General features: G+C 41.3%; 1 protein-coding gene across 3 annotated transcripts in view; it reads right to left on the bottom strand.

Annotated features, from left to right (window-relative positions):
• The window catches only part of PPP1R9A (protein phosphatase 1 regulatory subunit 9A), a 153520-nt gene that overhangs the window by 55780 nt on the left and 79251 nt on the right, over nt 1-18489 (bottom strand). For all 3 annotated transcript variants that reach the window (XM_059818344.1, XM_059818346.1, XM_059818345.1), the window contains exons 2-4: nt 14670-14802; nt 14031-14151; nt 9088-9192 (exon numbers count right to left, since the gene is read on the bottom strand). In XM_059818344.1, the coding sequence (XP_059674327.1) occupies nt 9088-9192; nt 14031-14151; nt 14670-14802 (359 nt within the window). The remainder of the gene's footprint in view (nt 1-9087; nt 9193-14030; nt 14152-14669; nt 14803-18489) is intronic.

The raw sequence follows: 18489 nt of genomic DNA, 5'->3' as shown, positions 1-18489 counted from the left end.
GCATGGACAGAGTTTAGGTGAGTATGGTAAAAGGATAAAGTTTTCTCTGTAGAAGAAAGAATAAATTTTCCTGGGGGTATGCAACTCTCCAGGTGAGCTTTCTCTGGTGAAGACATTAGGGTCGCCTAGCACCCTTTCATTATGATGAAGAACAGGGGGAAAGAATGGGGCTGCAGAGGTTCAACATCACCCAAGCAGCTTCAAAGAACTTCAGGTCTGCTACTCAGCACCACACTCTACGAGACTGCAAGCTGTGAGGCAGAATAACCTAGGAGAAGCACCATGACAGGATAGGACTCACACTGTCAAGTTGCCTCCTTATCCTATCTTTTATGATTGTAGGCATCCCTCACAAACCTCAAGCTGATGGATTACATTCTAAATGTGGTCAGAAGAAGCACAGAACAATTAGTGATATTAGTCTGGCACTGCCCTCTGACTGATCCATTAATCTTAGAGCAGGGGCGACACTCAACAAAATTGAAAAACACCACACATTTCAACAGAAAATCCCTCCTGTATATAATCAAATTCTGAAATCCACTAAGATATTAGTAAACTAAAGAGTTAAGCAAAATTATAAAGAAGACTTGATATTTACATCAATTGAAATAGCATTTATAGTTGTATTTGCCAGATTAGAGTCACGAGGACGCTAATTCTCATCCCTAAAAACAGAAGCTGATTGCCAGCTGGGATTATGAAAGAATTCCCTCTCCTTTGTCTCATAGGCTACCAGAGTACATCTGGTGGGTGCCGATTATCTTCCTATACATTATAAGAAAGAATAATTGAGGTTATTATCATTGGAGAAGCCAAATTGGTTGGGTCAATGTTCTTCCATTATGGTATGACAACGCTTCTGAATAGACCAATACTTCAAACAATGGATAAAATAATTATAGCTGCTTATATTTGCCCTTCTTTCCCCGCCTCTCACCCTCACCTAGAACAGTTCAAAAGGTAAATGCCTTGTCTTCATTTTCATGGATTCTTTACTGTGTCAGCTACAGACAGTCTGGATACATTTTTCTGGCAGAAACATTGCAAAAATCTATTCTAGGTCAACGACTTCCACTGTCAGGATCATTCAAAGTGTTCAGAAGGCTCAAAGGAAAAAAAAACCACTAAGTATTGATATTATGCAAGCTCCCTGAAGAGGTATTGACTGCATTTATTGCAAAGAATTAAGAAGCAGCTTTAATGTCATTCTGTTCATGAATGTCTTTTCTTTGCAACTGATCTCACATAATAAATCCTGCCACAAAAACTAGCTTGCAGTTTGACTAGATTAAGGACAAAATGACTGTGTAGATGTAATGCTGTGGGTTATAAACGTCAAGTAATGCCAGTGAAACACACACAAACCTGTATGTGTACAGGACACCAGGCAGAAGAAAGGTACACACAGTTTATGCTATGATCACAAGATAACTATACTTATTAAAGCAGTTCTATAATATCCATTAAATTGACACTATTAAACAGCAGACATGCAAGTAAGTACGTATGCCATTTCTCCTGTGAAAGAAGGATTCATGAAGTTGCCTTGCCTTGAATTAAGTGGGGTGTGCGATTGTACATTGCCTATACACCCGTAGTTCAGCTCGGACACCTGCCGCAGGAATGGCAGAAGGTATTTCTACAGCAACAACCTTTTCCACTGCTCCTGCCTCCCGCAGTGACATGGATCATTAATGGCAGGTGCCAGAGGAACTGTGCACTCAAAGGTCAGTAGCACCTCTCCCTGCACTGCCAAGAGGCAGGAGCTGACAGCTGGGGGCAAGTGAGGGATTTTGCCCCAGAAGATCCTCTTATGTTGTCCCTAAGGTTCTGGAGCAGTTCAGGTGCAGAGGTGAGCATTGTCTGCCAGAGAGGGTAGAGACGAGGGATTTCTCCATCCCAGCTCTAACACAGGTGTAAGCGGGAAAGAGGATCTGTCAGAAGGGAAAGAGGATGTGTCAGGAAACAATTGTTCTCTCCACAAAACAAGCAGCAGGTAGGGCTCTTTTGTCATACAGCAAAAGAAAAACAGTCAGCAAGATAAATATACAGCATTTTCTTTCATACCTAAATTCATCAATATTAGCTCTCACTTACTTTACAAGCAAATGTTTAAACCTACAGCGAAGCCAGAATGTCAAGCAACCTGAAATCTCTATCTCCGAAATCTGCTTTCTGGAACCATTTCTGATTTTGAGTAGCTAAAACCAATACAGTTCATCAGTGCCAGCAGAGCATCAGACAACTCAGCGGTCCAGGACCTGACCAGAAGCTAGGCAGGAGCCCGCGCCACACAATGCTTAGCCATCTCGTCAGGTCTCGCTCCCAGCCTACCATGAACCAGGAGAAAAATCATGCATTTCTCAGCTGGCCTGTATAAAGCAGAAGAGTAGTCCTTCTGAGTTTTCTTCCATGAAGGTTTAAATGAAACAAAAATAGCAGGAGTTGCACCAAATTCTATCTATTCCTTTCCTCTAATTAGACATATACATTACTAAGACGCTGCTAACCACACGGTATGCCAGTGTGCATATAGATTCTTATATAACAATTTTATTTAATAATATTTTAATATTATTTTATATTATAACTCATATCATAATGTATTTTAAATTTTAATTTTAATTTAGTATTATTTTATGAGATTTTTTAATCTAGTTGAGACACTAATGCACTGGGTCATTTTTCCTGTGAAATCTTAATATATTAAGGTTACTTACAAGGAAAAATGTAGAAGCTCGCACATCTCTCCTTGATAGATGAGACCTGTCAGAAGCCAATGATCTCAGTGCACAGGATACATAGTACACTTGAAAATGTGAGCTCAACAACAATGAAGAAATACTTTCTACAGTCCACTATTTTGTGACAAAAGGGTCTAGATTGCAACCACTCTGACTGTAATTTACCTCCCGAGAGAAGATTCTGGGAGCATTCTGTGTGAAAATAGTTTTATGTTTCTTCCTTCCTCCAAACCAATTATTTTTCCATGGAAGCAAGTATTCTATTCTGTAACTTCTGCAATAATAATTAGATGAACTAAGCCGATTCTAAATGTATATAATACATATGTTTTATGCGAGTGCTTTCTTTTTTTTTTGAGTTAAAACATCAAACACAAATTATACATAGCATTTGCTTTGTGTACCAAAACACAGGAAGACATTATTCTCTGTCAAGACATTATTCTCTGTCATAAGGATTTTATGTTCGAAGGTCCCAACTCTGCAGAAAAGCTAATAAAGTATACACTCATTTTTATAGTTAACTCAGTAGGAACACTCACAGCATGTGTGAGTCTTTGTGGAAATAGCACTGATGTAACTAAAACTGTAAATGTTACACAAAAATATATTCACCTGTAATTACACTACAATAGAAATAACTTTTTTCCTAAATAACCTCTTTCAAATAAAACCTTGATCAATCACCCCCAAGATTCTTTGCAGAATCCACATCCCAACATTATTCCTTAACGTTGTGCGGCAACAGCTATGGAATTATAGTGGAAATGTGCACTCCTGCATATAGCACCACCATCTGAAGGGGACTGCATATATTACCACCAGCAGTTCATCGTTCAAAAGAAGTCAGCCCTGAACACATTCATTAAAGAATTCAGCTGTATTCCCTAGAGTGGATTTTGAGACAGACCTGAAGGGTGACGGCAGAATGGATGTTGCTTTGCAATATGCCAAAGATGTTTTTGGATTTATTTTGTAGAGTTAAATCATTACTGATATTAATAAGCTATGAAACAGAAAAGCTATGTGACTGCATAGGTTTTTAAATGGCAAAACAGTTCATTTCAAGGGAAACATTGTTCTTACTAATTTAAAATATTTTACAGCCTTGTATTTACATTAGTTCAGAATTTTACTTGCAGTATATGTTACATTTTCTAGTCTATTCATTATTTGATGGATTTTTACAGGGATGCCTTTCAATGAACCACAGCATAGGAACAGAGAGAAACCCAGAGATGGTGCAGGGACTCAGGTAGCTCAATGAATTAATACTGGGATGTTACTCTCCTCAATTCGGTAGCTGTTAACACTACTGCATCTAGTACTCTCTTTCCCTCTGTGCTGAGGTGGCATCTGCGAGCCCCAGGGTGCTCACTACCTTAGTCCTCCGACCCTGGGGCTGTAACATGACAGTCTCCCCAGTGGACGAGCAGGGAGGAGATCAGTGGCAGCACAGTTTCCATCTGACCAACACCCATGACCTTTGTCATTCCAGCTAATACAAACAGCTTGAGGTCCATGGAGATCTAGACCAGTAAAGAGTCATCTTCCATGTGCAATTTCAGCTTGTTTCAGTGGCCATATTTTAAAAATCTAAGCCAATCTAAATCCAAGAGAGACCCGCCAGGAGCCAGAAGCTCTCGTGAGCAAGGCTGACGTGGCTTGGACGTGGCAGGAGCAACTGCAGGAGATTTAAACACAGCGACACCAGAAGCAACCCTCAGTTGGCGAGGAACGCAGCAGTGACAACGGTAAGTTCTGTGGCTGGGCGCTGGACTGAGGCGGGCAAGGGGTTTCCCAGAGGCAGGGAAACCTGAGGAAGAGCAGAGAGATGTGCCAGGAGCCAGAAGCTCTCGCGAGCGAGGCTGATGTGGCTTAGGCATTGCCAGAAGCAACTGCGGGAGATTTAAACGGCCCTAGGGAGTGCTAGCGACCAGGGCGTGGCATCCCAGTTTGCACGGGAATGTGCAGAAAGCTCTGCCGGCTCAACAAGGGAGCAATGGTATCCACCCGGCAGAAAGCCATGGCCTCTCTAAGCTCTACACCCACCAGGACTGACGCAGCCTCCCAGACAGAGCTCCGGTGGGTACACGCTGCCACCCAGGCGCCAGGCTGCAGGCTGTGCCCTGCTCTGACGCCGTATCGGAAGGCAGCAGGGAGCACACCTGCGGGAGGTGCCCCCTCTGCTTACTGGCAGAGCTCAGGGAGGAGGTGAGTACATTGAGGAGTATCAGGGAGCGTGAGAGGGAGACAGACCACTGGAATTGCACCCTACCTTCCCTGGGACAGGCCCAACAGGCAGACAGGTCACGGGATGCAGAAGACTCCCTTCCCTCTCCCCACCCAGTGGAACGAGGTGACGTAAGGGATAGGGGGCAATGGCAACGAGTTCCTGCCCGGCGCACCAGGGGAGCCTCCTCTGTTACTACCCCACCTTCTCAGGTCCTCTTGCATAATGGGTAGGAGGCTCTGCAAGTGGAACCAAACAACGATGAGGACAAGCGTTCACTTAGCTTGAAGGTGTCACCAAGGTTAAGCCAGCCTACACCCTGCATAAAAACGGCTTCCATAAAGAAAAAAAGACGGGTCATTGTCATAGAAGACTCTCTCCTGAGAGGAACAGAAGGCCTGATATGCAGACAGGACCTACTTCTTAGGGAAGTCTGCTGCGTTGCTGGGGCCCCTGTTAAAGATGTGACAAGAAAACTTCCTACCCTGGTACGGCCCTTGGATTATTATCCATATTGATTCTTCAGGTAGGCAGCGATGAAGTTGCAACAAAAGTCTGAGGGAGATCAAGAGAGACTTGGGACAACTGGTTAAGGGATCCAGAGTACAAGTGATGTTCTCCATGCTTCCACTGGCAGGGAATGATGAGGGAAGAAACAGGAGGAGCCAGCTGATCAATACCTGGCTTCAAGACTGGTGTCACTGGCAGAATTTTGGATTCTTTGATCATGGGTCGCTCTATACAGCACCAGGACTGCTGGCGACAGATGGGGAACGCCTGTCTCTGAGGGGGAGAAGGATCCTGGTGCAGGAGTTAGCAGGGCTCACTGAAAGAGCTTTAAACTAGATTTAAAGGGGGAAAAGGATAAAACCAGGCTCACTGGAGATTAGCCTGGGGGTGGCACGCCAGTGTTTGAGGGGCAGTGTGCTGGCAAGGACCTTTAGTCCGCCATCTCAGCGGAGGTAGGGGATGGAGACCCATGCGGCAGCAAAGATGCAGGGGTTGTTGATGTGCTAGAAACCGGGGAAGCACCTGAGATCAGTCACATAGGAATTGGGGCTTCTCCTCCCAAAAAGGTGGGCGGATCAACAGCCCAACTAAAGTGCATCTATACCAATGCACGCAGCATGGGCAACAAACAGGAGGAGCTGGAAGCCATTGTCCAGCAGGAAAACTATGACATAGTGGCCATCACGGACACATAGTGGGTCCACTCGCACAACTGGAGTGCTGTTTGGCTACAAACTGTTCAGAAGGGACAAGCAAGGAAGAAGAGATGGTGGCGCAGCCCTGTATGTCAGGGAGTGTTTCGATTGTCTAGAATGTAACAATGGTGACGACAGGGTTGAGTGTTTATGGGTAAGAATCGGGGGGAAGGCCAACAAGGCAGATATCATGGTGGGAGTCTGTTACAGACCACCCAACCAGGATGAGGAGACAGATGAAATATTTTGTAAGCAGCTGGGAGAAGTCTCAAAATCACTAGCCCTTGTTCTCGTGGGGGACTTCAACTCACCAGATGTCTGCTGGAGATACAATGCAGCAGAGAGGAAACAGTCCCGGAGGTTACTAGAGTGTGTGGAAGATAACTTCCTGACAGAGCTGGTGGGTGAGCCAACTAGGGAAGGCGCCCCGCTGGACCTGTTGCTTGTGAGCGCAGGAGGAATTGTGGGGGATGTGATGGCTGGAGGCTGCCTTGGGCATAGTGATCACAAAATGACAGAGTTTTTGATTCTTGGAGAAGTAAGGAGCGGGTCAGCAGAACTGCTACCTTGGGCTTCTGGAGAGCTGACTTTGGTCTGTTTAGGAGCCTGGTGGACAGAGTCCCTTGGGAGGCAGTCCTGAAGGGCAAAGGGTTCCAGGAAGGCTGGACATTCTTCAAGAAGGAAATCTGAAAGGCACAGGAGCAGGCTGTCCCCGTGTGCCGGAAGACGAGCCAGCGGGGAAGAGGACCGGCCTGGCTGAACAGAGAGCTTTGGCTGGAACTCAGGAAAAAAAGGAGAGTTTATGACCTTTGGAAGAAGGGGCAGGCAACTCAGGAGGACTACAAGGATGTTGTGAGGTTTTGCAGGGAGAAAATTACAAGGGCCAAAGCCCAACTAGGACTTAATCTGGCCTCTGCCGTAAAAGGCAATAAAAAATGTTTCTATAAATACATTAGCAACAAAAGGAGAGCTAAGGAGAATCTTCATCCTTTACTGGACACGGGGGGAAACATAGTGACAAAGGACGAGGAAGAGGCTGAGGTACTTATTGCATTCTTTGCCTTAGTCTTTAATATTAAGACCAGTCGTTCTCTGGGTACCCAGCCCCCCTGTAATGGTAAGTAGTGGCTGGGAGCAGAATGAAGCCCCCACAATCCAAGGCGAAATGGTTAGCGACCTGCTACACCACTTAGACACCCACAAGTCTATGGGACCGGATGGGATCCACCAAAGGGTACTGAGGGAGCTGGCAGAAGTGCTCAACAAGCCACTTTCCATCATCTAGCAGCAGTCCTGGCTAACCGGGGAGGTCCCAGTTGACTGTAAGTTAGGAAATGTGACGCCCATCTACAGGAAGGGCCACAAGGAGGATCCAGGGAACTACAGGCCTGTCAGCCTGACCGTAGTGCCAGGGAAGATTATGGAGCAGATCATCTTGAGTGCCATCATGCAGCATGTACAGGACAACCAGGTAATCAGGCCCAGTCAGCATGGGTTTATAAAACGCAGGTCCTGCTTGACCAACCTGATCTCCTTCTATGACCAGGTGACCCGCTTAGCGGATGAGGGAAAGGCTGTGGATGTTGTCTACCTGGACTTCAGTAAAGCCTTTCACACTGTTTCCCAAAGCATTCTCCTGGAGAAACTGGCTTGGACAGGCGCACTCTTTGCTGGGTAAAAAACTGGCTGGATGGCCGAGCCCAGAGAGTTGTGGTGAATGGAGCGAAATCCAGCTGGCGGCCGGTCACAAGTGATGTTTCCCAGGGCTCGGTACTGGGGCCGGTCTTGTTTAATAACTTTATCAACATTCTGGACAAGGGGATCAAGTGCACCCTCAGTAGTGTTTGCAGTCAACACCAAGTTGGGTGGGAGTGTTGGTCTGCTTGAGGGTAGGAAGGCTCTGCAGAGGGATCTGGACAGACTGGATTGATGGGCCCAGGCCAATTGTATGAGGTTCAACAAGGCCAAGTGCCGGGTCCTGCACTTGGGTCACAACCACCCCATGCAACGCTACAGGCTTGGGGAAGAGTAACTGGAAAGCTGCCCCGCAGAAAAGGACCTGGGGGTGTTGATTGACACCCGGCTGAATATGAGCCAGCAGTGTGCCCAGGTGGCCAAGAAGGCCAACAGCATCCTGGCCTGTATCAGAAACAGTGTGGCCAGCAGGAGTAGGGAGGTGATCGTGCCCCTGTACTCGGCGCTGGTGAGGCCACACTTCAAATCCTGTGTTCAGTTTTGGGCTCCTCACTGCAAAGAAGACATTGAGGTGCTGGAGCGTGTCCAGAGAAGGGTGACGAAGCTGCTGAAGGGTCTCGAGAACAAGCCTTATGAGGAGCGGCTGATGGAGCTGGGGTTGTTTAGCTTGGAGAAGAGATGGCTGAGGGGAGACCTTACCACTCTCTACAATTACCTGAAAGGAGATTGCAGAGAGGTGGTTGCTGGTCTCTTCACCCAAGTGACTAGCAACAGGACAAGAGGAAATGGCCTCAAGTTGTTCCAGGGGAGGTTTAGACTGGATATTAGGAAAAATTTCTTCACTGAAAGGGTTGTCAGGCTTTTGAATGGGCAGTCGAGGGAGGTGGTTGAGTCACTATCCCTGGAGGTATTTAAAAGAGGTGTGGATGAGGTGCTTAGGGATGTGGTTTAACAGCGGACTTAGCAGTGTTAGGTTAACGGTTGGACTTGATGATCTTAAAGGTCTTTTCCAACCTAAATGATCCTATGATTCTATGGAAACAAAAATCTGTAATACCATAGGTCATCCCTGTCTTGGGATAAAAGCAGAGAAGGCACAAAGAGGCCAAAAAACTCTGATTCCACCTGGATATACTGACACTCCCGTGCAAGAAGCCAGGTAATCTTAAGTATTCAATCACAATTTTTTTTCTTCTGAAATACTCACCTGACTTTCCCTTTGGTGTTTCTAAGAACAGTTGCAGCAAAATTTTGTGTAACACCAACCAGACTGATGCCATCAACTTCCACAATTTGGTCATTCACTTGGATCCTTTCAGGGGAAAAACACAAATATATAAATAATTGTGTGAATTCTTGGTGAATTTTCAGCAAAACTTAGCATACAGAGATCTTTTTAGTTTGATTTTAAACAAAGACTTTAAACAAAGACTCAGTCATAAAATGACTGAGGTAAATATGAAAAATGCATTATTCCTTGCACACAAACATCTCATAAATCGAGCTTCACAATTACATTGAATAGTGTCAGTCATCCAGTCACTTTCCTTGTATATAAATGCAGCAACATAAACTCTTGAATTTGTCATATGACTTAAATTAAATGAGGTACTTGAACAGTTCTTATATCATTCTTTCCTAAGCCAATCTTGAAAAACAGCATAAGACATAGGTCTGGTATTTCATGCTAATCAAAAAAAAATGCAATATTTAACTAAAACAACCTGCTCATCTGTGGAAAAACGAGCTTGTGCATCAGACTTAATTGTGACCTACTCTCTTAAAATATTCAATCTAGCTTGCTCCAAAAAGGTGAATTCCCAGTGTAAGTGTGATCTTGCTGCACACAATAATAAGACCTTGGACTGTTTAATGAGGACTCCCTCTTTGAAACCAAACACCTATTTACAGTGAATATACTGTTTGATGCAGGAAAAGTTAGGCAGAATAAAAAACATGCTGCTTTTATCTGAAGCACGCACTGCTACAAAATCGCTAGAGCAGGGATTGGACTCATCTGATTACAAATGCTTGGAAGGAGGGCTGCTATACTAAAATGTCCTCTAGAAATGCACAACATCCTATAGTTTCAAAAATTAACCTTCCTCCCCATTCAGAACTAGTGAAAGGAAGCAATTTTCAAGTACTTATATGGGTGCTACTGATCCAAACGATACAGTTTACAAAGGAACCAAGAAACAGCTATAAAAAAATCCCATTTAAATTATATGAAAATACATAAATTAAGCTACTTAATATCTTAGGATATCTTAGTGATAAGACTTCTTTTCAAAGAACAACAGAGGTTTCAAAAGAGGGCTGAAGCATTTTTACTTGGAGCTCTAATTTCTCTGTCATGTCTGAGGCAATGCTTTGCAGTTCTACATGTGTTCAAGCAGTATCTTCAGTTCTTTGGACTCCACTGATGAGTAAGAAATACAAGATTTATTCTCTGGCAGCTTCAAACCACAGAAAGTCACTGTGTTCTGGGCACAATCTCTCTTCTGTATATAAGAAACCTTGAAAAAATTATCTTCAGGACAGCCTATAAACTCCTATCTTGAAAATCATATCAGGCATTTTAATCTCAGAACTTTATTTCAATTTTCACTAAAGCGTTTAATAAATACACCAATCACATTAATATTTATTGTTTTTTGATACTGTAAAAATTAATTATTTTTCTTTATTTTAGCAAACATGAGGTGTAGTCAGATGGCCATAGGAGTTCTAAGAAAAGAAGTTTTAAAAAGTTGGTGCCCACTGAGTGGGAAGCTGTCACCCTCTTGGCTGAAAACTAAATGGTGGAACAACAGATTCCTTTCTGATGGCAGTTTAGCTACAACACTTTACACAGTTCACTATGCAGTGGACTAGCAGTGTTCATACAGATACGTAGTTATAGTATTTCAGGTGATGAAACGTCATGTTAGAGAACTGTTGCCTGCAACTTCTTCAGTGGCTCTATCTTGATCTACTGCCATTCAGTCCGATTCCATTTGTCCTCCAGGCATATTTCATATCTCCTTCTTTCTTGTTTGTACAGCTCCTAAATTAATTTCCAACTCTTATTTTTATGGCCATTGCTCTCCAAACCTCCTCTCTTTCTATACATACATATATTTTAATTATATATAAACATACATACATATCTAACAACATACAACTAACATAACTGTTATTCAAATTATATAATTACATGTAATTAAAAAAGAAGTTTCCTGTCTGCTGCCATGTACTTTCTACACTGCCCAGACTAAAATACTCTCACAGCCATATTCTCCTAGCCACCTTCCTCTTCCTCAGGCATCCCCTCTCCAGCCCCACTCCCACTGCAGCTCTGTACCTGTAGCCCAACCTTAACTCCCCAGACAAGCCACCCCAGGCACCATCTACACCAAAATATTCTCACAGCCATGTTCTCTGGGCAGCCTTCCCTTTAGAGCCCCCTCCATTAGGAGCTCTAGGCTTTCTCTGTCTCTTAAATCTAACTTCAAACATGAACGAAAAATTAGGCTCAGGTTGGCAAAGCCTAAATTATAGAGGTTTAACTGCTTTTATTGTTAATGAAATTGGTAAGTCTTCTGACAATTATTTTCTAATGGTCATGACTTAAATCTTTGTCTATGTGAAGCAGCACTTCAATGAAGTACCAACTACAGAAGTGAACCAACTGAAGTTGAACAAATTACTGCTCTGTATGACGAACTGAAAAAATTAACCTGTGCAGAAATGTTTAGAGTATTTTTCAAGTTAAGAACTGTCTAATGTTTTAAAACTGTTGTTCTCAATGTTATCAAAATACTTTAAAATGTGAATGACTCATCACCACAATAATTTGAAAGAAGCAGCTATGAATTCATCCAGGAAAAGATTTTATTTTTCATGTTCAGTCTAATGATTGATTTAATATTTTACACACTATCAATAATCTCTCTTATTGCTTATCAACATGCTTGCCTTTTGATTCATCTCAAAGCACCCTCCTTGGTTAAATACTGCCAAACAATGCCTTTTGATATGACAACTGAACACTACCTGTTAGTTTGTATCAACATGAATCAAGCCAATGGTGCTCAATCACTGAGAAACCTCTTTGTACAGATTTTGGGTTTCCATGGGAGGCAAGTACTTTGTATCACGATTCGATGGGTCCTTCAATAAAAGATGGAAGTTATCCTACAGATACTCTCATGTTTTAAATTGTAGTTTCAGAAGAGTCTGCTTGAAGATTGCTATGCAGTTATTCAGAATATCTGATGCAACTGCTGAAATACAGTTTTATTTTCTGTTAGGAGACTTTGTTTTGCTATCAGTGTTAATGATTAACTAGGCTTTTCACAAAGATGAAGTTAACAGGACCCTTTACAGTTGATGCACTTTATTGCAGAACCGGCTGCTCCTGACTGAGAGGACTGCATATCCCTTTCCCAAGTGAATGATCAGTCAGGCTCTCAAAGAGAAAATCAGAGGGCTATTTCTCAGCTGACTGAACATTCAGCCAGTTGAAAACCAACAGAATATTAGAATGGTCAAAGAAAGATATTATTTTTTCTCAGCTGACAAGCTCCTTTCAGATGCCATCTAGGGAAATGAAAGAAGAGAGTTGTGACTGAACATTAACTTCTGTGGCCCTCTCAAACATGTGAATAATGAGAGGAACAGAACATACAGATCATGATAGAGCAGTAGTGAACGACTCTGATTTTCAACCAGATAATTTCACATAGAATGCCAGTCGTGAGCTTAATGCCTTCTGGCTGAGCTCCAGCATACCTTCCAGAAAATTGTTCACTTAAAGTAATGGATGAAGTCATGACATCTTGAGGTATCAGCTTCTTCACTTCCCTTCATAATTTTTAAGCCTATGATAAATCAGTACTTGGCCTTCAACCTGGTACCTTATTGCCACGATCTGCAAAGATACATGCAATCCCAATCTGGAAGATGGTATACTTTGCAACCCCCTGCCATGTAGAGCCTTCTGAGTTAATTTGTGTGGGGTTTCCACAGCAGAACACCCTTTTGCCTGGCTGAAAAGTTATAGGTGTTCATCAGCAAGGAACATGTTACTGCAAGACATTTTTTAGAAGACAGTATCAACTTTTTAGAGTTTATTCTTCCTCTATTTACCTGTGTTTGTGTTTGGTATTATTTATAACTAATATAACAAATCACTAATGGTTAAAGACAGAATTAGAATGCTTGTAAGTAGTCTTAATTACTAATGTATCAGATAAGTAATATTTTATTTGCATGCAAATTTAAAAAGGGTATGCACTAGGACAAAACAACAAATTATATGGGTTGGAAGATGTTTAAGAATACTTTTCATTATTAAATGATTACATAGTAAAGTGTTTTTCTAACTTTTAATAAGAAACATTGGTCTGATTGTGGCACGTATCGTGTAATACACAGATAACCGTCCCGTATGACAGGAAATATTGTATGTTCAAAAGGAATTCTTTAACCTGCACATACCAAGTAAGCAATTCTAGAAGCAACCAGGTTTTATATGAGCATCGTGTAAGACTACAAACACCAATTAATTTCCCTAGTGGGCAAGATTTTTGGTACAGCTTCCCATTCCAATTGTTTAACATACTTTCAGTGCTGTAGGGGTGAAAACTGAATCTCGGAGCAGAAGACTATGCATAATAATAATTACAAAGTAACAGCCGCTGTTAGTAAACGTGAAAGGAGGCGTATTTAGTAAGAGTTTAAGCATTCAGATAGACTAATTAATCTCCTAATCAAATGTTGAGCAGAAGTCTTTTTCATAAATACTGATTGTTTAAAGCTGGTTTGAAGCCAAAAGAAAACGTGGGAGCTCAACACCTTTAAAATCTAAACTACCTTCAAACGTGATACACAATTTGGAATCTCCAGCTTTACTCATGCTAAAGCACCTGGGTTTTCAGGTAGTCATGAACACACGCCTTTGGCAAATCTGTTCTCCTTAACAGCTTAAACCAAACTGGTGTCTTCTCATAACCACATCAGGTATTTGGAACTTACCAAGGAAGTGTCTGAATTTTACAGCTTTGAGTTATCATGACATACATGAAGCAAACAACTCTTTCCTATGAAAATCATAATTCATAGTGACTATTACTGGGAAAATTTCCAATACTGAGTCTAGTATACCTGCCATCTCTTTCCGCTGCCCCACCTTCTGTTACTGTTTTGACAAATATTCCCAGTTTTTCAAGGCCTGCATCTGCTCCGACTCCCATTCCAATAATGCTTATGCCAAGTCCATCTCCATCTGTGAAAAAGGAAAGCGAAAGCAGAAACTTCTTACATTTTACTTATATAGTTATTTGGTAGATAAACATTTATGCTTTGGTTCCTCTTGGTTTTCCATGTCAGTAACATTAATATCCTTTTTGCTCCTTTTAAAAACTTTATTATTCTACCATTTTAATTACACACAAAAAATATCACCTTCCTCCTTATGAGATATCACCTTCACCCTTACAAGGAGCTCAGAACAACAATCAAGATTTTTCCTCTTCCAGTGGCAAATGAAAACATCACATAAAACACTGTGTAAAATCATATGTTAATGGAGTGACATAAAACAATTCCCTTAGGGAAATAAAGAACTGCATGTCTCTGGACTGCTTCTTTAATTCCTTATTAAACAATTCTTGAAATCCAAAAAGCCAAGGTGACTACAACAGATTCATGGAAATTCAAGATAGGCTCTGTAGGCATGTGTGGACTTCCTCAGACTTGCAGATCAGTGTCACAGGAACTGGAAATGGCACACAGACTCCCTACCTTTTTCTAGTTCAACTGGGAAGAGCTCCAGCTTTTCCACACGCTTCTCGAGTTCATATTCAGCTGATGCAGCCACTGGGTCAACTTCATCATTTCTCCTGTCATAGTCTTCATTGGAATATGTATTGAAAACCTGTGGAAACAAACCAAAAATCACTCAACTACCTAGTCCAAAATGACTTCCAATTTATGAAAATGGCTACTGTTTTTGTCCTGTGATGTTGCAGAGTTTGAAAAGGCTTTTAAAAGACAAATTTCTCCTGTTCATTCAAACTTCAGGTTTTTAAATTTGTGATTTTTCTTTCAAGTAAAGTGCAAGTATGGTTGCAAAAGCCCATTGAGTATAAATGACTGATTTTTATTGTTTGTGATTACAAATGGAGAAGGTGATCTTGAATGACTAAATTGGCCTATACATACCAGTATTTAAAATACTTAATTCAACTCATTAAGAATGCACTATTAGTAAAGATTCACAGACAGGAAAAAACAAAATACACTGAAATGATGATCTGCATACAGTCTCTGTTTCAGTCTTTTCTCCTAATGAAGTTCCAGTTTGCATTCATCTAACCAAAGCTAGAATTGAAGATTACTAATCTACATTTACGCCGCCTATGGATACCATTAGAGATTATGCTCCATACTACGTACAAACTTTTTAGGAGAGCAATATACACAGCCATGGGTATTTTTTAAACTAACTAGGTTTACAGGTTTATTTCAGCTCTAAAGCAGTAATTTAACATTGTCTGCATTAACCTGATTATATTATTTACGCTACTTTCTATCATACTTTTCACATCAACATTCTCTTCAATCAGAGACTATTCAGACCTTCAGGAACTTCAAACAATCAGGAAAAGCATATTTTCGTATTTTAGAGGTCAGCTTTTACCAGCCTAATTCACTTAACTGTCCACATTTGGCAGTAACGAAAGAATGCGCGTTATTAGTGGTAATAATTTTACCAGTCTTCAGTCCCATGCATATATCATGTTCATTACCTCAAATAAAGGAAAACATTCCTGTATCTCTTCTTCCTCTTTTACAGACACCCTACAGAAGCCACAATTATGTAGCCATGTTTTTCTATATCACTGCTTCTCTTTCAACATAAAACACTGCACCATGCTATGTAGCTACACGTATATTCAGGTCTCAAGAAGACTGCTCTCTTACAGCCTTGCTTGGAGGCTCCTTAACAACTGCCCCTGGAGCAAGCATGCCAGCTTGCTGCCCAGTGCAATGCCAGGAGCTGGGTTCATTTCCACCTGAAGTTTCACCTGCCCAAAAAGCTGTTAGTGCAGATTAATTTCTTTTAAATAGTAAATACATTAAAGTTGCAATAAAAAAATAGTCTTCAATACTACCATAAATATAGTAACTGTGTTATGGCTACTGCAAAGCTACTCCAAAAAACCTCCCAGCTTTACATAAAGTAGAGGTTGAAACAAAAAAGACGTTAGTCACTCTATGGAAACTTTAACTCCTTTATTTTACATCAGTGTGAAACAATAAATTGCCTCTTCCAAGAAGACTAAGATGATAAATGTTTTACAAGAATCCACAAACCTATCTCACATTGATTTTTAGTGATATTGATGCAAGAAAAAGGCTGTTTTAACTAAATCATGTTCCTAAGAAGTCTTCGTAAATATATCCAAAAGCTAAGTAAATTAAGTCACATACTAAATGCTGTCCAACGCTGCTGAACATTTTATGCTGCTTTAGTATGTATAAGATTGGAGAAAAGACACTGATGCAGAAATAAGCATAAGAAAATATAACAATTTACTTGGTCTAAAAAAACCTGCAAAATCTATGTGCAAGTTCTGGCCACACAACACATAAACAGAGAAACCATGCAAACAGCCAAGCCCTTCAAAATGTAAGTGATCACCTTCAGCCCCTTCCCTAAGCTTCTGTTTGTGCCTGCAATAACTGCATCTGCATTGGGTATTTTTTAGAGGCCTTGAACAATGTACTAATTTCTGCTCCTGCTGTTAACCCCATTGGGTGTTTGAACTCCTAGTTAAAATGGAAAACAAAATGGAGCGTGTCCATACCTGATTAACAGCCTGACAGAGGAGCTCTGAAAAGTCTTTTGTTACTCCATGTCTTTCACAGACCTCTTTTACACAAGAGAAAGCCTTCATGTTACGTACCCCTGTCTGTTGCTTCTCCATGGGTCTGAACACTTGAAGACAAGAAGAATCATTAACATGGTTTTCTATGTAGGCCATATCAAGCTAGAAAACTATCCGTAGATCTAATGATGCTAGCCTGTATGTAGTGAAAAAGAAGCAGGTAGGGGACAAAAGGCCATTCCATTTATCTTTGGATTGTGAAATGTACGACTCATGACAAACATCTCTACTCTGACATAAGAATAGATCAAACCAGTCAGAAGAGCCCACTCAACAGCAACAAAAAGCCCTGCCGCAGGCCAGCGGGTAAGCTCCCCTGGCAGCTAACTTTCCCTACGGTTTGTTGTCAAAGACAGATGACTATTCCCACTAAGGGCTCAAAACCCAACCTCATTCATGCTGACATCAACCAAAACAAGGATCAATCAGTTGAGCTAGACCCAATTAAAACATTAGTGAGCTAAGGTTTGACCAAAAAACTTTAGGTCTGAAATGCAGCAATCATGCAAGCAAGTACAGGCTAAAAACAACAGCTGTGAATTTAGCTTGGATTGTCTCATTTAATGTCACGAGAGAGACCTTTGTTTCAAATGTGGAACAGAGATGGATGTTATCAAGGAAAATGGAGATACAGTCACTAGCTTTGAAGGACGGTGAGAGAGGCAGGTAAGTATTGCTTGCTGAAGACACAGATTAGATGAGGATGAGGTATAGGGAAAAATTATGTCACAAAATTAGTGTATTTATTTCCGGATTCCTTTTCATCATGTTAACTGGCCCCATTCTTTTCCTTTTGTTCAATGACTGGCATTAGTATATTGTGGCAGCAGTTTCAGATTTGTTGCATAGTGACTGGATATGCTTCAGGATAATTTTCTTTCAAAGCATCAAATCATATATTGACTTCTTGTTTGGGATGATCTTTCTTGAATCAGATTAGACAGAAAGGACAGCTTCCTGGATCTTGCTCACTGTTTTGGAATATTTAGATTTGCAGACGAGAAGGGAACTAAAGATACTGTTGGTGGTGAATACAGTTATCATTATGTCTCCAAATATACCATGCCACTCTTACCTAGTATCTTCCCAAAGCATTCAATCTGAGATTGTAGGATGACTGATTACATCAAGGTAAAATAGTGTATGCTTCCTACCTGGCATTAACTCACTGTCTTTTGTACTTCGGTCATATGATCTTGCCCACTGCCTTCAACATGTGTTTTGACTAGGGGAAGAAGGAGGATATTCTTTTATGTCATTTACCTCATTTTGCACGATCACATTTAATGGTTGACTGATTCTATTAAATGAATCTCTGGCTGTTAAAATGAAGAAAAGAAAATTTGTGCTTGGAAATTTTCTTTGTGAAACAGTCTATCCACCATAGTAACGAACTGCTTGCTCAGTGCAGTCATGGGAACTGTCACTCAAGATTTTACTTTGCTAAAAATAAAAGAAAGAGTTATAACTTTTACCTCAAAGTATGCTTAACTTGATTTAAGTAGACCTACTTCACCAAGTCTGTTGCCACTGTGTTTCCTAGAGCATGTGTGGGATTGCAGACTTACAGGAATTCCCCCACTCCTGTGATTTAACAGACTTGGTTTTGCCCTTACACTGACCAAGTACCCACTACAATAAAGTCTCCTGAGCCATTACTTAAAGAAAGC

The sequence above is a fragment of the Gavia stellata genome, chromosome 6, assembly GCF_030936135.1.
Source record: "Gavia stellata isolate bGavSte3 chromosome 6, bGavSte3.hap2, whole genome shotgun sequence".
NCBI classification, from domain to species: Eukaryota; Metazoa; Chordata; class Aves; order Gaviiformes; family Gaviidae; genus Gavia; species Gavia stellata.
Note: the sequence above shows the minus strand (reverse complement) of the source record. Positions and strands in the feature narration are given on the sequence as shown.